Below are 23,996 nucleotides of genomic sequence, written 5' to 3' on the forward strand. Positions count from 1 at the left end.
ACTTTTAATGTTCCTATTTTGTTTCTCCTGCAAGGACTGAACAACCCACACTGATGGAAATTCACTAACACTAACATTTTTAACTCAAAAGGAGTTGATTGTGCTTTCTATATTCAAAACTGATTTTCCTTGAATCTGTTTGTGATACGGTCTTCTACATTTAATAGCAACTTATTAGCTGACCCAATTTGAATGACTTCTGGAGGCAGGGACAAGTAATTAAATAAAGGTATCAGGACCTAGCTCTTTAAATGTAGCTAGCCATAGGAAAAGGTTTTTTTACATTCTTGAAATGCAATAGTGAATACAGTCCTGTAATAACACCAACAATAAAGACGAACTGGAACAGTAAAGATTTTTTATATTCACAGATTTCATGAATCAGTGAGAGCATGGACAGGGTCACTGTGCAGAGTCAAAGTAAGGATATTAGCTGGGGTTTCTTAATTTGATTGTGAACCATTGCTATGCTTGTGTGGCCTGTAGTGGTTAACTGTAGTGGTTGGTTTTATTCACAGTTTAGATTTTCAGCTTAAATTCCAAGTTAAATCAAAGGGATGGTTTTGTAAAAATACTTCCTGTAGTTTGCTTTGCTTAACTTTATACGCTGTTTTTATAGTGCAATGTTAAAAACTTGATTCTTTTCTGCCAGTGAAGACCACAAAGTCATCGAGACTCATAGTTATTTTAAAACATGACAAGCTGGCCTTAAGACCTTAGGGATCCTTTCTTCAGAAGTCAAGCTGGTGATGGATAAGGAGCCATCAGAGCTGTGTGTATCTTAACTGCAGGAGTTCAATTAAGAAGCCAAGAGTGTCTCAGGTACACCGGTGCAAATGGAAGTGCTTACTTTGATAATGTCTCTGTAGTTGCTCAGTGCAGGTAGTTGGTTTCCCCCAACTCATTTCTGATTGCACAAGGAGCTTAGCACAGAGGAATACCTGAAAGGACTGAGCTCCATCAACGTTCACTGAGTGTTAGAGAATACCACAATGGGAAATGCTATCAAAATCCCAGTGCCTGCACGGGGATTTGTCAGGAAATGGTTAGCTGTAAGATCTAGCTTCTATTAGCTACAGCCCTGAGAGCTCTGCTGCCTTTCTTCTCCTGAGAGAAACACTGTTCTGCCGCCTATGCTGTGCAAAGAAAGTTTTCTTACCCAGCATTGGTTTCTGCAAAGTCTGCTCTGCAGTTGTTTTGCTCCCACATTCCTCTTGCTTTTCATAGTACTTGGAAGTGTGATGGAGAATTTCCAATTGCTCCCACCCTACCCCACATTTATCAGCTACTTTTAGACATTGAGATACTAAAATACACAAGCAGTAGTCATTGTTGAAGACATGGTCTTTGTCAATGAACTTTTAAATGTTTCTTCTTCAGTCCCTCCACCCTTGGAGTAATATTCACAAGTTCCTGATGAATATGATGTCAAAGGTTAAATAAGATGAAAAATAGTGCATTAGAGTCACATGAGAATCTTTTCTTAACTTGAAAGCTACTGTAAGTCATCAACTAAACACAGCTGTAAATTTCCAGACTAGATGTCTTTTGTATTCTTTCTTCATGCATATTAATGTGAAGGTCTCATAAACTCAGATCAAAGTTCCTATAGGAAAAATATTCACATTTAAAAATTAATTACTGTGTTTAGCTTAAGTAATTAATTGGCATAATCAAACATGCTTTTATAAACTAAACATTAAAGTGAACAGCTACAGTATTTGGTGATAGTCTTTAGGATAGATGAGAAGTGTATAATTCCTAAGTTAAATTGAATTTTCATTTTATTATGAAATAATTTTACAAATAGTCTCCTCAAAAAGTTTAATAAAGAGAGCAGGAGAAACAAACAACTGATTTTCATTTGTAATAGATGTTAAAAAGGATTATTTCATAACTAAAAATGCTTTTTTTTTCTACCCCTTAAAATACATTTGAAAGTCCTCAGATACGGAGAAAAAATAGTCTGTGTTGTGACTGTGTTTCTTATCTTAAAATGGAATTAAAATTTCTGGGTACTTACAGAACATTTTAATAATTAAGAGTGGATAATTAAATGCTTATTTTTTAGTACAGTGGCTGAAAAGAACATGAAGTCCCATCACTCATTTGCAGAGAGGTGTTTTGTTCAGGATTGATAATAAATTATGCAATCCTATCAGGGGGAGAACTTTTTTTTCAAAAACTATTAAAAAACTGAAACAAATTAATATCCAGTATAAATGGCAAACTTTAGTGAAGTCTGCTGATTTCTGTCCAGTACACTATGATTATCTTTAAGCATACTATTTTGTAGCAGAAATTTAAACATTTATAAAATTTAGAGTGACTTTTCATCAAAGAAAAGGTTGCTATTAAAATAACCAGGTCTCAGGTCCAAAATCCCATAAAATCTAAACACAGCAAGGGTTTTTAGGCCCCTCATTCTAATTCCTCTAAAACCACGGGCTTTTGTATTGCATTCAGTTACTACCCTACTACACAGCTTTGAGTCCAAGAATATTTTTGATAAAAGTGCATCTTGGATTTGGCTACTCTATGTTTCCCAGAAAGTCATCAATTCTTTGTTTGAAGAAAACAGTATTTAGAGGACTTCCTTTTGAGTACTTCACTGTTTCTGCAGACAATTTCTGCTGTGCCTCATTTCAACTTTTGGCCAGTGGCTCTTACTCTGCTTTTTGTGCAAGCCTTCACATTCAGCATCTCCCACGAATTTCACAAATTTTTTTTCACAAACTGACAACAAGAACATAGCTGAGCTTCTTTAAGCTTTCATTGAAATACCCTTTTCTCAACCTTCAATTACTTCCATAGCTATTTTTTACATACTTTCTATTTTTCAACAGTGTTTCAAAAATATTTAGGGTAAAAATATTCTTGGGCTTCCATTATTGAACTCTCCTGAGTCATAAATAAAAGCAGAGTAAAGCCAGGCTCCTATTCACTACCTTCTTTATGCCATTTTTCCTTTCTTCCTATAGCATCAGTGGGACACTCCTGTTGAGTTGCTGGCTTGTTATGACCCCAAATTCTTCGCAGACTCATTGCTTGAGGTGTTTTCCTCATTGTTGAATCCTGTATTTCTTCTTCCAGTATATGCAGATTTGTATTACTCTGACTGGAAACACTACTCTAAAAAATATTTATGCTTTTTAGTTGTTTTTATTTGTCATTAGTCCCACATCACTGATGGCAAAATTGAGTAATACAATGCTTAACAGCCCCTCTTTCTGATGCCAAGCCTTTGCTGATCGCTTTCTTTTGCATGTTCGTTAGCCAATGCTTAATCCAGTTAAAACATGCTTTATTGATACTGTGTAGTGCTATATTTTTAATTACAATATTGAGTGATACTAAGTCAAAAGGCACACAAAAGTTGAAGTGTATTATACCTACATCGTTATCTTTGGCAACCCAACTTAAAATCTCATCAAAGAGCAGAAGTAGATTTGTTTGACAAGGCTTATTTTGCAGAGAACTATGTTGACTAATTTATTATTAATTACATTCCTATCTTTTAATAATTTATTAATTGAATCTCTTTTCAGTTTTCATATTATTTCTTTCGGGAATGATGTTGGGCTGAGCAGCCTGGGAGTACAGATAACACCTGCTTGCTCTTAGTGGAACACCAAGAAAGATGTAGCATTTCTGCTTAATGGAATATCAGTGACATTGCTCATGCCTTCTTTAGGTCTCCCAAATAGGTCTTCTTTCTTAATTTTGACATGCTAGATATTCTTTTACTAGAAGAAGAAAAATTCCATCAGCAAATTGTGAAGTGAAGCAGTTTATGTAAATAAACTGCTGAAAGTCTAGTTATGCCATTGTGCAACATATTAGAAATGAAACCAAACTTAGTGTGAATGTGGGAAAAGATGTTACACAACTGTACTGCAGTGTTACAACATGGTGACGTGTGCTCAAATTAGAAAGAGCAATTAAAGAAGTCTGAATATGCATCCGTAATTCTGAAAGACTCTTATGTTCTTGTTCCCAGAACTGGGTTGTCAGTGAGATATAAAATAGAAATAGGTACAGTCAGTTTCCTGTGCCTTGATATATTTTTTTGGATTATAAAATCCATCTCAAAGTGTTCATTTCTGTTTCAGCTTTGTGGAACTGGTAGAATTTTAATATTTGCATTTGTGTTGGATGCTTTTGGTTCCCTTCATGCTTGATGTTTCTGGTTCTGAGATGACTTTAAATTCACTATGTTTAGGAAAGCCAGATATTAGACAAAACAGTGCCTAGGAGGGAGTGGATAATCTATTAACTGTTAGATTTTATGCTGTCCTTTATTCCTCAAATAATCTGGATTAATTAGCATTTAAGGTAAATGGCTACAGCTGCTGCAAGAGAATGTCTGGGAGGAGAACCATCACTTCATCTGCACAAATCCATCAGCTAGTTACACTTTGCACATGTGATATCAGGAGCACTCGGCAGGAAGGGCCAGATCAGCGACTATGCTAAGGGCTAGAGCAGATGTACCAGGAGAACAACACTAAGTCCTGGGCTGTGTCTGAGGTTTGTCTGAGTCAGGGTCTGGATCATAAGGTGGTCACTGAGCACCTATTTTTTGCTAGGGATTCCTAGAAATCAGGTATACAAACAAGGAAAGTCATCCATCTCATCAAAAAATTGGATGACAGAGAGACATTTAATAGAAAATGTTCTGCGAGAGCTAGAAGATATGCTTTATCAAATCACACTGCTTAATTTTTGTCAGGCATGAGAACCCAGGCCCCACAGACGTGCCAGATTATTGGATGCTCTATCCTGAAAGCCATTTCAGGGTCTTCCTTTATGCTTTTCTGCTTTAAACAAATGATTAATTATTCATTGACGCACAGAGACAAAATAAAGAAGGTAAATCTATATTCAGACTGTTGTGACAGTAAAAGGTGCATCAGCAAAAACATCTGAACCTTAAAATCCCACATAGACTCTGATAAAATTTTGTCACAGATTATGGGAATTCCTCAAAAGATACTGAATTGCCAAATCAGTCTCCCAGCACTGCTGGAGGATACCATACTAGGATTATTGGGAAAAATCAAAATTCTTCTTCCCTGGAAAATCTCTTCTTTTCCCCATATTTTTTGGAGAAAGATTATGTTTGGTGGATCTAAGAAATGCATGATTAAGATCTCTAAGCAGCCAAGTGCATGTTGATCTTGGTTATTTTACTTGTGAAATTACTTTATGTGGAACTGATATTTCAGGTCTTTTGCTTTTTGCATTAATTTCAGTGAACTTCTAACCTGTCACATCACTTTTTCACCAGACATGATAATGGTTATTCAGAGTTTCTATATGCAGACTATCAATTCAAATTTCCCCATTTTTAGATTTCTTTTGCTTCTTCATGTTCTCAGGGCCTTGTCCAGACAAGTGGTGAAAATCTCTAAGGATGGAGATTCCACAGCCTCTCTGGGCAATGTGTGCCGGTGCTTAACCACTCCTTGTGAATCATTAAAATGAAGCTCAAAATCAAGTCAAACTTTAATGTTTGAAATTTTAGCAATACTTACTTAAAATAGCTTAAATCATCTGCAATATTCAGAAAATCTAAACTGAAACTTACCTTAATACCACTAATAAAAGATAACAGAAGTCATGCAACATCCCAGTAGAGAATAAAACAGTCATACTTGGAATGGGACACTAGAGTATCTGGTTTTATAAAATTATGAGGATTTGAGTTTTTATTCTTAGTTCACACACATTACATGGACAGTTTTAAAAGTAAGTTCTACATTTTGAGATCTTGACTTGCAATCTTAGTACTCCTTTCTCACACTATGAATTCCCCCCGCCCGCTTTTATTATACGTTAACAATATGATTATAAAAATAGTTTTCCCATTCTGCTTTGTCATTTCATTGTGGTTTGATTTTTAAAAGTGCTTTACTTTAGCAGTAAGTACTAAGACTTATTTAGAATATATAAAGATGAAAATCAGGGCACAGATCCATTTTTAGCCTCAAAAGTTCTGCTTTGTAATGACTGTAACTGGCACAGTAAAAGGGTGGAGAGGTTTGCAAAACCATAGCAACATAGATCCCATCAGCAAAGCTTTAATTCTTTTTCTGCTTGTGTAAGTTCAGGACAGGATATAATCACTGAAAGCCTATCATACTAAATAAGCACTTCTGATAAACTAGTTTTTACCTAGTCAGCAGTTAGCTGATTGCATTTCACAGATCTTCCCTTTGCCCCGTGGGATGGTCCCGTGGTGGTTCACTAAGAAAACAGGATGCACAGAGATTTTGGTCTGCCACTAGCAATCTGGGGCCCAGAGAAAGAAAAAAAGCAAGCCATTGACTTTTCAGCAGTTTCCTTGTAGCACAACTCACTTATAAAAATTCCTTATTAAAAACAAATTTAAAACAAGGTAGTGTAGATTTTGGACACTCCAGTTTTCTTATGTTTCCCATTTAATTTGAAGGTATACGATATTCTTTGTTTTATGCTTCAGGTAGGCCCATAGAAATTCTAAGGCAGAAATTAATTGCTCATTACAAAATGTTCGTCAGCTTCATTTAAGATAAAAAATTAATTGGGGTGAAATGCAGTAAATGCAATTGTAGCCTATGTGTTGATCCCACTCGCATTTACACCACATAAAGAATCTGTGTTTTCAAAGCTCTTGCTTGCAGAGTTCTGCACTGCTGGAAAGAGATCTTCATCAGTTTAGGTACTGCAAGCCTCTGGGCAGCGGTCACTTTGCGTGGACTCAGTCAGTGAGTGCAGAGTCCAGCATAATCATGAATTGTCCATGGATGCTTCTGAAAGAGAAACAGAAAACAAAGTTACACACAGAATCCCTGCTACAGCCATCCAGTGGTTGTATTGTTTTTGTTTTCCCTTAATCTATTAGATTTTTCCCAAAGATAATACTCTGGTTAAACTGGCATGCAGTAGATTTCATTGGATTATCATTTAAGAAAATGCTTGAGTATCTAATTTTCAATACGAGCTTAAGTATGAAGGAATAAATAGATGCATAAGTATCTGAATTATTTGTTGTGATTTTACATATATCCTTACACATGATAAATCAGAACTTAAACTAACAGTGCATTATGCACTTTCTAAAACTAACACAAAGATCTAAGTTAAGACAAATAATGATTTAAATAAATCCCAAATACAGCTGTAATTTTTGCAACCTTATGTATGTAAGTATGCACACCTTCCTAACACAAACCAGGGGAAAATCCAAACAGTGTATTTAAGATTTTATATCAATATTTTAATGGAATATTATTTAATAACTTTAGGGCTTACATCAAAATAATTAATCTCATATTCATTACTTCATGGCATAGTCTTTTTTATATGAATGGAAAATTAGTTTAAAGAAACATAAAATTATTCTGTAATGATTAAAAATAAAGTAGGTACTGCAATATTGTACAAAAATATAGCTTCAAATGCAAACTGCTTTTATGGCTATTTATCTCTGCTTATGTATTTTGGGGGAATCAAAAAGTAGTTTGCTTAAATGACTAAATTTTTTTTGAGAAAAAGTCTACAAAACAAGTCTTTCTATTAATAACAAATAATAACAAATATTAATCATGCTTACTACACAGAAGCCACTTGAGAAAAATTTATTACAAGACATTTGTGACCAGTCGTGCCATAGGAAGCGGAGGGAGCCACAGGGCTGAAATGACAGTAAGGTTTATGTATGCAGTGCTCCTCTGGTAGTTAAATTGCAGGAATGTGACATTGATCTGAAATGGGAGCTGTTTGAAGTAGCAACTGTCAATCTCTGTAATCAAAGGATGGCCCAAAGTCTTACTTAATCAGCCATTTTGGCATGACCACTCAGTTTATAAAGCCCTATCCACTAAAAAAGTGATCTGTCCTCAAGAGGCCCTTCAAGAAGTCTGTGCAGTTTGTGGATAGTGAACAGTCATTCAGAACTATAGCTTGGACTCTATTGCAAAAGTACAGCAGTGCTTCATTAAAGTGACTGTACTTATTACAAGGTGAGACAAATGTGGATTGAGGTGTGAATGAATGTCTGCTGTTGTTGATGTTATTTAAAGTTGGTTGGATTATATTTCTCTTTTTGCACTTATTTACTCTATCACGTACAAAAGAGTCAATATTAATTTTAGAGTACTATGCATGTAGACTCGATTGCAGTGATCTCAAGAGAGATCACTTCTAAATGAGAGAAATGAGACCAGTAGCATATTTCTGGTCTTTTCTCAGGATCATGGTTATCTTTTCTAATTCTGTTTTTTTTATAATTTTTCAGTGTTTGTTCAGCTGTGTAAGGGAAAAGGGTAAATAAATAAAAAATGTGTAAGGGTGTAAAACTGGAAAAAAAAAAGGTTAACAATTCTATCCAAGTGTTATTAAAGCTGAATAATTGTTTTGAAGTATTTTTGGTGAGCATATGGATAAATACCAATACAAGCAACTTGAAACTTCAGCAATTATTTCCATTCCTTCCCAGGTACAAACACACTTGGAAAACCAGTCTAGATACCACATACAGCAGAGCCAGAGGCACCAGGTGAAACAATACCTGACCCTTGATACCAAGCTGTCCAGCCAGACGCTCTCCCTGTCCCACTCTCACACAATCCAGCCTGCAGGAGTGACCTCCATTCTAAGAAACGGACACATGCCACCAGTGAGCAGCACTGGCACTCCGGAAAGCCCTGTCACCAAGCTGCTGGCCCTTGGAGGAGAACACGAAAATGCGGTAGGGAAGCGCTGGGTGAAGGAAAGGGGAGCTGGGCTTTGTCTACTTCTACAAAAAACTTACATGACCCACCTTGTACTAGAAGTGGGCAAGAGATTACTTTCTCTGCTTTCAAGGAGCCTCTGGTTACAGCAGTTGCTTTCTGTATCATTTTGAATTATGTGGGTCATTCCCTTGTATGCCTATGAATAGCTTACTGCAGGATCAAGCTTTTAGACTGCTGCCAGATAAAATGTACTGTTGCATCTTTTTCTATATGCATCATATGTTGCTGTATGTTTGCTGAATATGCACTTTGCAAAGCAAAACTTTTTCGTTCAGATGGGAGCTGTTTCTGTGTAAAGGTATTAACCTAGCCGCATAAAAAAAGTTAAATACTGATTACCTTCAAGATATAACTGAAAAACCCACTCATTCATTTTTCAGTTAGCTGGTATATTTTTATATGGGTTATCTTGGGTAAATTGGCAAAGATATGCTAACTTTAATGTCACCATCGATTTTAATAGAGGTGCAGCTATAATACAATGTCAGATTCTTAGTGTGAGACGTAGGTCATTATGGCTTTTAATACTTCAATAGATTTCAAAAGAGACTGTTTATTAGGTAAAAGGGGAATTCCTACAGAAATGAGAAATGGAGATGCTGTATCATGTCTTGGACTTTAATAGAACAGAAGAATCTTACAAATACACAGTGACTCATTTGAGCATTTGGATGTTACGTAGCAAAGCATGAGGGAGCCCATAAAGCTTCCTGGAGAGTTCATCTGGGGCCTCTCTATTCCTCCTGCATTAACAACTGACATTTTAAGTCAGGTTTATGGATTACTGGAGCTACTTTAAAATGCTATTTTAAACGGCCTTTGTGGACATCTATGTGACCACCTCCATGCTGTCAAAGTGCAGTGTGCTGGAACAGTTCTCAGGCATTTTGGGTCTGATCAGGAGCCTGCCCTTGTACCACTCTCTGTCACTTCTGGTGAGAAGAAGGCTGCTTGTAAACCCCTCTCAAGACCAGTGCCTGGTGAAGACTGGGAGGATGATGGTTGGCACTGGCCAAGATCCTGGCATCTTTGCAATGATTTGAATAATCTCATCTCAGGGGGATGACTGGCACAGTGTAATTTCCTAGTGTGGGTGTTCCCTGTGGTTAAGAGTAGGGTATAATTATATCAGTAAGTAATATAGACCCAACACCCAGTAAACTGCACTCCTTCATGTTGTCTAAGTGCCAGCATTTCTTGGTACCCTTTTGGCCCTGGTGGTGCTTTCCTAGATAAGTCTGGGCACAACTCCTGGCACAACACTTCTCTGGTTTTAGAGAGGAAGAGAAATGCATGTATGAGCTGTGCTGGGCCATGTGGCCTAAAAGTCTGTGTTGAAAGGTCTGTGTTGAAATGTCTGTGTGATACTTTCGTTGCATAGGACCATCTACACTTCCTTCAGCAACCAAGAGCTGAAGATAGTAGAGTTAAAAGCGACATGCTCACCATGGGATCTACCCCAAAATTATTTTGTGAATGGAACTAGACCAAAATTATAATTGAAAACTCATGTTGCACTTTGTCCAAATCTATATATATATCTCTATAGGCCTGCAAAGTATTCATTGTTTCATCCCAAGTAATTAATGAGCTATTCCATCTGCCTCAATAGTTTATGGCTCAGATTAGATCAAAAGTGGGACCAGAAGGCTGTCTGGAAAAGTATCCACTGTACTGCTAAACAAAAAAACCCCTACCTGCTGAAGAGGGCAGCATGTAACACCAAACCTTGAGTGACCCATACAGCTGCAGAACCAGAGGTTCCTTTCAGTCTTCCTGCACCAATGCAGCAATATGACACATTTGATCAACATGACAGGTCACAGTTACAACTTAACCATGCCCTCCTGTCATCTGATCGTGGTGTTGCAATAAGGGGTTAAAATAGGGGCATGGGCCGATGTTTAAGAGGAAAGATGTATCTTGCTAAACCACAACTGGTTTCACAAGAAGTAAAAAATGTGAAGATTGTATAGAAGTGTTTGAATTTTAAGATATGAACTTCTGAAATTCAGTTTTATTGCTGTAATAGATACTCAAGATTAATTCCTCTGTATTTTTAAAATAACTTTTTTGCATTATTATCTGTAGTGATTTGTCTTAAAATATTATTTTTTCAGATGGAAGAGGTGATTGAAGACATAATCAATATGGAATCAAATTTTAATGATGAAGGGATAGGTTGTTCTGAAACTCCTTTACTAATGCAAAGAACTGTAAGTATTTTGTTGAATTTCATCTTGCTTTTTATACTAGAAAAACTTCTTTGAGTGATTCAAGCGTATCAGAGTTCAGAGACTAAGGAATAGTACCAGTGGACTATTCTCCTTTCCCTTCAGTTGATTGCCTTTTTGTCAATAAATAGTACAGAAAAGGACACGAATGTGGTGAGACAGTTCTTTTAAGTAGTCTGAATAACATTTGTGGTTCTAGATCAGAAAAATGTCTGGTGCGTAACCTACTAATTCCTGTTCAGTGCTAAAAATAATAAGGATAAAAAGTGTCTGAATCCTAGAAGGCCTTTTATAGCCTTTCTTAAAGATCCTTCTACCTCAACTAAAAAAAAGTTAAAGCTTCCCCATGTGATAGTTTCTATGGTATGGTGGTTTCTCCAGTGTCTTATGCTGAAGCAAGGCTCTAGTTCTAGATTTTCATGTAGACAAGTGGCATTTAGTTGAATAATTTGTCAAGGAAAAACAAGAGAAATGTGATTTCTTCACGGGAATTAATGTAACAAACTTCAATTTTATGTTGTGTCTGCGAAGAAATGTGAGAGGACTAACAAAGGCTATTTATGTTTCCATATATGTTACATATTTGAAGAGGAAGGATGACTCTTTTCTGGACACAACAACATACAGAGCATTATTATTTATGAAAGTAATACCTATCAATAACTGTAATGCACTTTACAGAAGGATGTATGTTGTCCTCTCTACCCTAGCTTATGTAGGGAACTGTTTGTCCTCAGGGCTTTAAACTGTACACCAGTAAAGGGGAATTTCACCCTGATGAAGGCAGAAGGATTTTCACGGGCTTTGACAATCTACCAAGTTCACTTCGGAATACAGTCAGGTGCTTGCTCTTAATCGCCCTCTGGAGGAACATCTTTTTCTGACTTGCAGAACTTCACTGGCTACAAAAATACCTTAGGAGACAAAATCTCTACTCTTCTATGTTGCCCACTATAGAGTCCAGCATTAATGCCAATTAACATTTCCACGAACACCTGAAGTTTGCATGCCAACTACAAAACTGATGCAGCTGGACTGATTTATGCATATCTCAGTAGAGAACATAGCAAAGGAGTGGTCCCCAGGGAGTGAATTAATATTTTGGCTCAAATTAAAGTAAGGCAGGGGAGGATTCTGTCAGGTATGATACTGTGGGATGGTGATGAGTGGCATGAATTCTGGGTTTGGGTTGAAGTCATACTCCCTCAAAACCTTTTAAAACTGGATGATGTTAATCTATGCTAATTCCAGGTTCATTAGCCTTTATCTTCAGTCATGAAGGACATTTCTCTCTAAAATTTATTGAATACCCTACTCTTGATGAGGAAGACAATATGCAGTGTCTTTTAGGCCTTGCTGGTATTGTACTTGCAAAGTTTTGGGACTCCTGAAGTGCCTCTGGGACAAGTAATGGTATTTGGATTTTCATTTGTGCTGAGGAAATCAGCAGACTGCTAGGTAAGCCTGGGAGTAGCATGCATTTTCCAATCTCTCTGTTCAATACTATGGCAAAATAAAGCCTGTCTTCAACAAGGCTTGCAAACTGCATCAGTATGAGGAAATTGAGCAGTGCCTTTGCTTCTTTTATCTCTCTTTTAGCATCATGTCCTCTAAAAATATACAAAAGAATTAGGCATATGGAGATGATGTCAGGCATTTAGCTCACGCCACTTGGTTTTATGCCATCTTTCAGGCAACATCCTAAATCTGGCAGCAAAATTTTGGTCATAAGCTGTTCAATAGAGAAAGATAGAGAGACAGGTAGAAATAATATTTTTATATCCAGCTTTTCATTATCACAATAAGAATAATGAAATTTTGTTATCTGGGCTAAAAATGTATGCATTAAAAGAGTACTGGGCTAGGAGACACGATCAGCAATGGGAGAATATCTAATTTCCCCAAGAAGATGTGCTGGGTTTGTGCTGTACTTCAGCAAGGACCCATTGTAGCTCTGATGTACTTCTGCACAAGATGCCTTAATGTGGTGGCTGACATGAGCATGGAGTAAGTGAGATTTCAGGGGAGACTGAGTTGCCTCTGTATCTGGCTGATTTGGCATTTGTTTTTTCGTTAAATTTCTCCAGCATAATGCTTAAGTATTTCTAGAATTTCTTCTTAGAATTTCCTTACTTGGGATTGTCTTGATTTTGCAAACTGGGCAGAGTAGTTTCTCTGAAATTCAGAAATGGGCTGACTTGGTTTTCAGAATGTGGTAAAAGGCTCAGGTGTTTTTTCAGCAAAATCTTTTCTTGAAAAAAAACAAATTCATGATGCCACTTTCCTGTCTCAGTGTTCTCAATGGATAGTGACTGAGTAATTTTTCCACTTTTTACAGTGTAACCTGTTGTGTGATGCATTAGTTTGCATTAGTCAAATGCACCCATGTACCATTTTAATGGCACATTAAATGAAGACATTGAATTCTGTGAGACCACTCGTGAATAATTGCTCAAAGGCTCATTATCTCACCCTGAATTACTGAATTACAGTTATGTATCAGTAGAATCAGAGAAGTGAAAAGAAGAACATTCCTCCATCTCTCATTTAAATAATTACAGCTTCTGAAGAGTGGATTATCTGGCTTTTACTGTGTTTGGATCCAAATTTATAACTTCATGAAACTGTCTGGTTTTGGGTGGTCACTTAAGAATTGCTCAAAGTAGGGAATTTTCTGACTGTGTTTCTATTGCTCTTCAGAGTACCCTATGGCAGAGACCTACATTTTACAACAATTTTTTTAAAGTTCAGTTAAAATGTAAGACTAGGTGCTCCCTACATCCAAAAGGTCTTGATTCTTTGGAAAGTATTTCCAAACCAAATAATATCTTTGTTCATAAAACATAGCTGAAATAAAACCATAACTACTCTTATGAACTATCATTTAATGACAACTGTTTGTTCATCATGGAGAAGGTAAGATTTAATTTAAAAAGACCCTTGAAGATGACACCAATTTAAAGTAATTTTTTCCTGTTGTAATAATTTAGTTTTATGAAAATCTTATTAACAGACAGCAGTGTATTTATTTCTTATAAGAAAATATTTTTTTCTCTGACTATCATATTAGGAGCAACAGGTTTGTTCCTGACCATACAGAAATCATTAAAAAAAATGAAACAAATAATATGAGTGAGTTTTAGAAGTGAACTACTGTCATGTAGGTCAGATATGTTGGAAGGCATTTGAAAAGTAAATACTTTTAATCAAAAGTTCATTCTTAATCAAAATCCTTACAGTCTATTTAACATTTTGTAGTGAATTTAATGTATATTAATACTTCCAAATGTTCAGAACACAGGAAGTGTAGATGTTTACATCTGTTAATACAAAGCAAATATTGCACCATCATTAAAAGTTTAGGGCAGGTAGTAAAATCTGTGCTCGACATTGCTTTTAATATCTGAAAAAGAGAAATTTAAGGAACGTTGTATTAAAACAGATGTGGAGGGCATTAGTCACAGTGAAGAGACACAGGAAAAAGCAGAGTTAAAAAATAGGATCTCTGTGCTTTTCGGGGTGGGATTTAACAGTGTGTGATCTTGTGAACCACTTCTTAATACTAAATGTTTTGTTATTATACATATACAGCTCTAAGACTCACCAGTAAACCCAGTAATCGAGCAATCACAGTGGAGAGCTGTATGAAAGCAGCTGGCAATTTACCAGTACCGTCATTCAGAAATAACTGTTGCAGTCCAGATAATCACTGTACAACTGTGATAATATTCTCTACTTGATATGCAGTCCACTAAAACTTATGTCAAAAGCATTAGGAGATTGGCTGCCTTGGAATGAGAATGAAGTGAGAGGAAATTAATGTTCTGCAATGGCATGGGCCTCTCTTGCACAGACCTGGGTGGGACCAGCAAGAAAAATAATTTAATCTTGTGAACATTTTCAAGGATTCTAAGTTGTCTTTTTTTTCTGGTGCACAAGAAAACATGAGCTTTCAGCACTATTATTGAAGAAGCCTGGGGACAGAGGCTCTGTAGCAGTTAGATGGCTGGCAGTGAGAGCTTAGAAGTAGTTGCAGAGAAGTGCTTCAGGCAGAGCACTACCATGAAATTGGATTTCAAAAAGTCACCAGGAGAGGCCCAACTGCTTGTATGTTGGACCAGTTCAGCTCCATGTTGCTGGAGTAGTCAATACTGAATGAATAAACTAAATGGAGCAGTTCCTTTCAGATTGCTTGGAAGAAAATTGAAACCTTCTTCATGGAAAGCCTTTTTGCTGAATTTTTTTCCATGTCCAGTAGCAAATAAAACCAAGAAAAAAAGGTTTCCATGCTCATGTAGGAAGAAATTCTTTGCTGTGAGGGTGGTGAGACACTGGCTCAGGTTGCCCAGGGAGGTTGTGAATGCCCCAACCCCAGCATTGTTCAAGGCCAGACTGATTAAGGCCTTGAGCAATCTGATCTAGTGAGAGGTGTCCCTGCCTATGGCAGGGAGGGTTGGGACTATATGGTCTTTAAGGGCCATACTCACCTCTCAACATTCTATGATACTATGATTTATTTGTAATATTTAGGAAATGTTTTCTTTAACTATCCCCTTGAATTAGCTTAGCAGCAAGAATGTTGGGAAAAGAAGATTTAAACCACTAACGGAGAAGGGAAGCAAAAGCACCTGGGCATGCTGAAAGTCAGGGGTTGTGCCAGCTGTGAGCTGGGGGAACAGCTGGACAGGGGAAAGGTGGAAATACTCTGCAAAGGTGATGCCTTGCAATGGCACCTCTTGGGGGATCTTCTGAGGCTTCACTCCTTTCCTTTCATGACTTCATTTCTTGTATTCATATTTCACTATTTCACTAAGATTGGGAGCTACTGTCTATATCCAGTCTTCTTGGGAGTCAGGTCAGTGGGATTCCTTCACTTCTGCCACTCTTGCAGGAAAAGAGCTTGTGGAGAAAATCCTCAGTTGCTGCATGGCTCGCTTGTATTTGTTTTGCTCCTTTGGCATTTGAAAAAAATCTTGTATGGAGTATGGAGAGGTATGGAGTAGAAGTTAGATCAGGACAGGACAGATAGATGTTTTCCTTCTTTAATTTTTATGATTCTATTAACTACAGCTGGTATAAAGTTCTGACTAAATCTGTTAACTCTGCATTTGATTTTATGGAGACACTATTTATTGGTAAAAGCATAGTTCACTCTGTCTGCAAAATCTCTCTCCTATTACAAGGTCTTTGAGGTCACAGTTTCTCATCATGACATTAATAATTCGTATTTGTATTAATTATTTGTTAAATATTGATGGTGACCATCTGGATGGATTACAAAACCTGCTGTCTGTCCCATTCTCAGAAATCATACAGAAGGAAGAAATTCAAGTAGATATGCTCCAAAGTATTTTATTCAATAATTGCTGCAGTTATTCAATCATGAAGTAAACCCGGCTTTCCATTAGAGGTGAATATAGCATTGCTGATCTAGGCAGCCCCCTACTGCATAATCATGAGTATTTTTTATTTAGTGAATACTGATGTAATTTGGCAACCCTTGTAAGCTGATAAAATCTGCTAAAGTTCAAAACCATTTTAGAGAAAGGGCCAGAGTAAACATTAACAACCTCATTTGCTTAGGTTGGCTAACTTGAAAAGGCTGCATAACATCAATGAAAATGCTTTGTCAATCACATTCTACACTAGATTAGTCTTAAAGTCCAAGGAAGAATCAAAGTTCATCTAAGTATATAAACTTCTGTCTAGCACTCTCTAGTATCATTTACAAGTTTAACAAGAAAAATGAAGGAGAAGGAACAGTTGGTAGCTATTGAGGAAATAATAGGCACCTCAAAAATGAAACTGGTGAGAAAACATTTTCTTTGTCTTTTTTCAATACTATAAAAGTGTTAGGTAGGAAATTGCGTTTCTCAGTTGCTTCAGTTGCAAAAACTAACTATGAAAAGCACAAATGCAGAACTCCTCAGGCCTGTTTCCTGCAGCTGGAAGTATCTTTTGTTATTACTGCCACTGCTGTTTTGAATGTCATACAAATGTCAGATGAAGGTTTTCTTTTGGTATTTCACGCAGTTTAGAAGTTTGAGGTGGAAATGGGCAGTGTACAGCTTTCTTGCCTGCACAATTTACCTCATGCTGTAGCAAAGGTCTTCATAGAATAGAGCATACATTACTTTGGGTCAGGAGAAGAACTGTGGTCTGTTTTTACTTAGCTGCAGCATTCAAAAGCTGTGCAAAATGACCAACAATTTCAGCTCTGTCTCTAGCATGCTAACAGACAAGTGTTTACTAATCCTTCTCTATTTTGGGGGCAGAACTCTCTGGCTTAAAGGGAATGAAAAGATTCAACCTTCATGCAACTGTAGTAAAGTTTCCATAACTCTGAAATTAAGAGAAAAATTTTTTTTTTCTCTTTGGTTTTCTCTTTCTAAAAGGTAAATAGACATAAATGAAAGTATTGTTCTAAAATATACAGTTGTTTGTATCCAAGCACCTTTTAAAAACCTGGTCTTTATCTCAGACCTCAACATTTGTTTAACAGAAGTAAGAGAAAAGGATAGTTAAAACAAACTTCTAATTGTCTTAATGTTCATTCCTTATTAATTCCAAACCCATGTGCAGCAGGATCTTCCAGAAAACTCCTGCTGTTTGGGGCCACCAAGAAGATTCTATTGTATCCCAAAGCCTCTGCTGCATCTTGTGTTGTTGTCTGTATACAGCAATGCAAGGCTTGAAGTCCTTAGGACATGACAGGTCATAAAGAAGATTATGCTAAACTCACTGCTGTCTGCAGCATATAGGTTATGATCCCTTCTTGAGAGAAACTTTATGAATTTCCATCAAAGGCATTTACATAGGTTGAATAAAAGACTTGTGAGCTTGGAGGCGACAACAGTGGCCACTTTGTTCTGCAGGAGCAGTCAAGCTTTTTATTGCAAGACAAAACTAGCTTGTGAAAAACACAAAGATTTCTTGAAGTACATTTTGAGAAATAAACTTCTGAAAGTACAACTGATTTTCTTAGCACTTCCTTCTCCATCAGCTTAGGCCTTCCATGACCTTTAATATATGTGTAAAGTAGTTTATGAAGTAGCTATTTACACTATATTTACATTTATATATATACATATTTATATTCACATTAGAAATAAACATTTGTGAATATATCTGAAATCAAACACTACAGGAAGAATTTTCAACCAAAATTAAATTCTGCATGGTACATCCATGTGAACACACTAGAACACAGAAGCCTTACTGTAATATGTTCAGAGATTTAGGTGTTAGATGAAATCTAAGAGGACATGATATAAAGCATATAATATATAGAGTATATGACATAAATAAATGTGGTTTTCACTTCTTCCTCAGGCTCAATTTTTTACTTTTTTTTGTGCTGACATTTGGTCATTGTTTTCAGAGGAAGAATTTGAATGATTTGATATATGTATTGACATGCGCTATCCAACAAAATTGAATAAGGCAGAACCAGGCATTAGTACATTAACTGGTGTTACTAGTGAAATAATAGTAAAATAGCTAACAGGTATGTCATTTAATTGGCATCTTTGGGTTTCAGAACCTGGGGTTTAGTGGGCAGTACCCTCATGACTTGATTTCTGGCTCCAAGTTGGATGATGACATTATCAGAGCATTGCTCCACTTCTGGACTGTGTCTGTTATGTTAATTTTGTGACCAGAAAAGACAAGAATAGCTAAAAATATACAATTAAAAGATGGTAATTGAAAGAGTGTATACCTCTTGCAAAAGGTTGATTCTCCAGAAAATTCCTTTGCTTGGTCATATTTGATCAGACATTTATCTAGACAATGGACTTCTATGTATATGATCAGGGCAGAAATGTACTATGACTGGAATATGAAGAGAGTTCATTTTTCTCTGATGAATAATGAACCAGCTTGATGATCATTATTGGAAGATAAAAAATGAACCAGTTTTCATGCATAATATATAATATGTAATATAAGACATCTGAACATTAAGTCCCTGGTTGAGGATTGTGTAATTATGAAACATGTTAAAGATAAATATAGAAGGAGATACAATTTGTTCAGATGAAAACAAAACTGAGACGGATAGTATTTTCTGCTAGTCTCTACACAATAAAAAGATAAACTGGAACATTTTTGAATTGTTATTGCTGACCTTATATACTCAAATACAAGTATTTTGTATTGCAATTAAAAAAGGACCAAGAAAATTTAGCTGTAAATGGGATCTTGTAGATTCTGAAAACAGTACACTACAACTTCTTTGGCAATTGATAGTGCAAACACATCCTTACAAATAAAAAGGATAACACAGCTTATGTTCAACTTTCTTCAAGCAGGACAGCAACTGAAAAAGAAAGCTGAGGCCTAGTCTTTCAGCACAGTGCTTGTATTGACAAGATTGTGCATCCCGTCTGCAAGAAATTTGAAAAGATGAAAAGTCAAAATTTATTGAAACACACTTTGAAGATACGAGAATTGGCCCAGTTTTCCCCTTGTCAAAACCTGGAAACACCCATTATACCAGGCATTGTTATTTAGCAAAAGGATTTGTTAATATGTGTTAATATGCATTTATTGATCAACTCATTATTTGGCCAAATTCAGTGCACATTTTGATGTCAATCTGTGAACGTAAAGGATTGAGAAAAAGTCAACCTGTCATGAATAAATTGTAAAGGCACGACAAGCAATTAACTATGTTTTCAACTGGGTTGTGTACCCCAGTAACACAAATATAAACTCTTACTTGATATGCAAAATGAACTGTGGACACAATTCCATAATGAGATTGTTATATTTGGGATGCATATATGGGATGACAACTTAAAAATTTTGCAAAATTCCTACTTTTGTATTTTTCTTTTTTTCTTTTTCTTTTTCCTTTTCTTTTTCTTTTTTTCTTTTTCTTTTTTTCTTTCTCTTTTTCTTTTTAATTAAAATGAATAAGCAAGGACCACCCTGAAATAGATGGGTTCTAAAACTTTTTCGCGGCTAAGAAGGCGAAGTAACCTCATTTTACAAAACTGTTTTCTGAAGTGATGCTATCAATTAAGCTCGTGAAAACGTGATTTAAGCGGGATATATTTAGGGGTGGGAAATGATAAAATATTGCACAAATCTTTTGTCTTAGATGCTGTCTGAGCAAGTACCAATTTTTAACAAGCACCAAAAGAAATTTTCTCTTGCAGATGCAGTACCCAACCTTTCAGGTTAGGCAGCTACACAGTCTCTCTCTTCTTGTGACAAGTAAAGCCACAAGTGTTGTGGCTCCCTGTTAAGTTTTCCAAGGCTGCAGGTGCAGTACAGGCAACCTGACCATGTGTAATAGGGTCAGTGATCCTCAGAATGGTGTGTACTGCACAGCAGCTGCTGTGGAAGCGTGCCATACGTTGTTACTGCAGGAAACAGGCACACTTGGTTGGGTTGTATGTCTGCAGTTATTAACCTTGGAAAAGAGGGTAGGGAAGGAAGTTTCTGCTAGCAGGACTATTCCTGCAACTTACTTCCCACTTGCCTCTTTTCATGAGCACTTCTGATCTGGGCAGAATGAAGATGTCTGGTGGAGGAAGTCTGGTCCTGACCTCTGTCTTTTCTGGGGACATCTTGACCCTTCTAATCACACACTTGGGCTTGTCAATGTAACTGTAAGGAAGTAAGTCCCTGGGAGAAATGGTAGCTGGCTTGCAAGACAGTCTTTCCTGTTGTCTGTTTGCAGGTTCTTCAAGGGAAAGCAGGGTAGCTGATGAACTTTTTTGGCCTATCAGGACAGTCCATATAACTCTGATGAAGAGCTCTTGATATCCTAGGGTTTAGCCATTTTAGACAACTAGAACATGTCAGGTGTCTGCTCTTCAATGATATAAACACACTCTCCATCATCCTTGAGTAGTGACATCCTTTGGATGTATGAAGAGCTGTTTACAACCTTGTGTATGAACACCTAGTAGTAAAATGCAATACAGGTTATCTAGAAAGTAACAGAACAGAGTTCCTTTCAGCCTAAGGAGCAAGCTAAAGAGACTATAAAATTTGGTTTTTTTAAAATAAAAGATGTTAAGGAAGTGCACCAATAACCAATCCTTGATCTCAGTTTACTTAATATTTTCATTAGTGATCTTGCTACAAAAAATACATTTATGCTGATGAAATTTACTGAGGAAGAAGAAGTAAAAAGTATTGCCAGTACAAAGAAGGATGAGGATATCATAGAGGAAGAATTATATGACTGTGATGACAGAATAGTCTAAATGGAAGGAATGTAATAGTACTGAGAAGAAGGCCATTCATTTAAATACTAATAACAGGAATGTCTGCTGTAAGCTGGGAGCTCATTAACTGGAGATGACAGAAAAAGATCTGGTTACATTAGTTGTTCAGAGGATAACTATAAGCCATCAAAATGATGGGACTGCATAAAGGAGATAAATATGGTCTTAGTATCCATCATGAGACTGGTTTCCAAGAGACATGAGGAAATATCCAGCATGGGATTCACTGGGTGCAGAACTCCTTGAATGCTGTAGGCAAAAAAAGGTGTCCTCCCTTCAGGAAAGCTAAACCAAAGCAGGGAAGGTACAGAGGGGCTTGTTAGAACTTATCATAGCATGGGAAGTCTGTCTAAAGAAGCATGGCCCGTTCAATTTAGCAAAGCAAAGTCTTAAGGGAGCTAAATTCACTCCCAGTAGTCACCTGGGGAAGTTGAACAATAAACTATATGTGTTAAAGGAACACAAAGCAAAATAAAATTTGTCTACAAATGGAAATTAAAGATATGCTTGTTTGACAATAATTTGCAATCATTCAGCTTTTTTAGCATACTCCAAATAAAAATCTTGGAGATGTGAAACCTAACTGATTTTAGACAGAGCATTACTGGCTTATGAACCAGATTATGTAATGATATGTTAAATGAACTTGATGTCCAGGAAATGCTTTCTAGTCCAGACTGGGCCTTATCATATTCAGCAGGATTCTTAAATTAAGAAAATTCTAGCTGACTTTAGAAAAGGTGTTGGCTGTTATTTTCTAACTGTGCAACACTGATTGTGATACAACCATGATCCTTACAGACTGTTGCTGCAGGGCAAACACATCATGCAAAGAGTAGCCAAAATGGAAAAATACTTAAATAATATGTGATCATGCAAATGAACACTGTTGTGACATAGAACTACAAGTGAACAGGCATGGACAATCTGTATTCATATATTTTATTACTGCATTCAGAGTCCTTCTCTTGGAGGATATGGAAATGCTATTGGTTTAAGTCTCCCTTAAAATTACATGGTATTTACCAATAACTATTGTGCTATAGGATTTGGAATACCACATAATTTACTTTCATAAGACAATGTCTTTCATATAATGTTTTCCTTTAAAAAAACCCCAAACTTGTTATTAGAGACTGCAAATTGTGATCACAGCTGTCCATTGTTAGTCATCCATGCTGTTAACAAACTCTTAGTGTTTGCTACACAGTCCTGCCTGCATAGCAGTTCAGACCCAAGCATCGAACATAAAAATCTTCTCCAGATGAGACCTCCATAGTACTTCCCTTGGACACTGTCAGCAAGCACAAGGTCACAGGCTCTTGTGAGGTGTATTCACTCAGGTAGTACAGCTGAAGTTTGCTTTTATAATTGGTCTAAGCTTCAAAGTTGAGTATCTTTCAGGACTGAGCCCCATGAATGGAAATTCTCATGTTCCAGTCTTTGCACACAGGCATTGAAGATCCCATGACACTTTATACAAAAGGAAGAATGTTAACCCCAGTGTCCTTGCCAAATGCTAACTTTGTTAATTACAGTCTGCTTTCTTTAATGCTCCTTGCAGTTTTAATTAGATATTGTATTATTCTCTTCCTGTACCACATTGTCACTGGTTATTCCCAATTAACCATTTGCTGTGCTAAAGGTTGTTGATAGTTTGTCCAAAGCTGTCTGTATTTCAGAAGTAGGAAAGATGGTGTATTATATTCTGCTACTTTTAATATTTGCGTTCTCATTCCTGATGAGCGGCTTGCATCTAAATTCTCAGATACATATATGTAAATATAAGTATCATGAATATAAGGTTTGGAAATTATATGACTTACCAGAACTTCTCAGAACAGCACAGGTGTGAACCAACATAGCTCATGATACCTGCAGGACAAATGATTTCCTGATGGCTGGGAATTTTCATATCCAAATATCTCTGTTTCCACATCTAAACTGAAAGCAGGAACATGCTTTTCATATGGTGGAATCAGCTGGAATTTTAAAGTGCTTTGGGATTCATCAGGTTTCACAGTGCTATAGAATTGTAAGATCATCATTGCAAGCATATTGTATAATTGTGCCACTTTAAATGATTTGTACATTTAGTAACATTGCATTAAATTTTTGTGGAATTATGTGTGTGTGTGTATATATATATATATGTATATCCTTTTATGTAAGACTGGAAGCTATTTGAAGCCTCAGTACTGCAAAAACTTTCCCTGCTTAAATGGCACTATAAACAATAAATCGCATTATGATGTATGGAGTTTTGGTACACATGCAAACAGCTACATGTATTTTTACTCACAATTCCTATAATATATTGTGCTACATATTTTGATTTTATAATTTGAAAATTAGTTACTTACATATGTCTACATTTCTAAAAGAACTTCCTTCTTTGTCAGACAAAAATAGCATGTTTCCTCATGTTGTATCAAAATCGGCCAATTTCTACTCTAAGACGGCTCTTAGTGTTCAGCAACGTTAGCAAGGAAATTCCTTGGGATTTTCTATGCTTGATATCAATGCAGATCAAATTAAGGTAGAGAGTTTCAACAAAATATTTTGATATATTTTTGACTGTATTTTTAAAAACTCCCTGGTAATCAGAATTTTGATTAATTTTAAAGGAAGTCCTTCTTACATGATTTTTAAAATAAGAGTTTATTTGAAAATTTTCACATGAGGAGCCCAGTGAGGTTTCCTGAGAAGGCACACATGGGAGGCCTGCAACATTCACC

The 23,996-nt window shown here is 36.4% G+C and overlaps 1 protein-coding gene across 2 annotated transcripts in view; it reads left to right on the plus strand.

Annotated features, from left to right (window-relative positions):
* TFEC (transcription factor EC) overlaps nucleotides 1-23,996 on the plus strand; it is a 91,518-nt gene that overhangs the window by 44,232 nt on the left and 23,290 nt on the right. For both annotated transcript variants that reach the window (XM_010413823.4, XM_019279767.3), the window contains exons 2-3: nucleotides 8,483-8,734; nucleotides 10,901-10,996. In XM_010413823.4, the coding sequence (XP_010412125.2) occupies nucleotides 8,483-8,734; nucleotides 10,901-10,996 (348 nt within the window). The remainder of the gene's footprint in view (nucleotides 1-8,482; nucleotides 8,735-10,900; nucleotides 10,997-23,996) is intronic.

This window comes from Corvus cornix, chromosome 1A (genome assembly GCF_000738735.6).
Source record: "Corvus cornix cornix isolate S_Up_H32 chromosome 1A, ASM73873v5, whole genome shotgun sequence".
Taxonomy (NCBI): domain Eukaryota; kingdom Metazoa; phylum Chordata; class Aves; order Passeriformes; family Corvidae; genus Corvus; species Corvus cornix.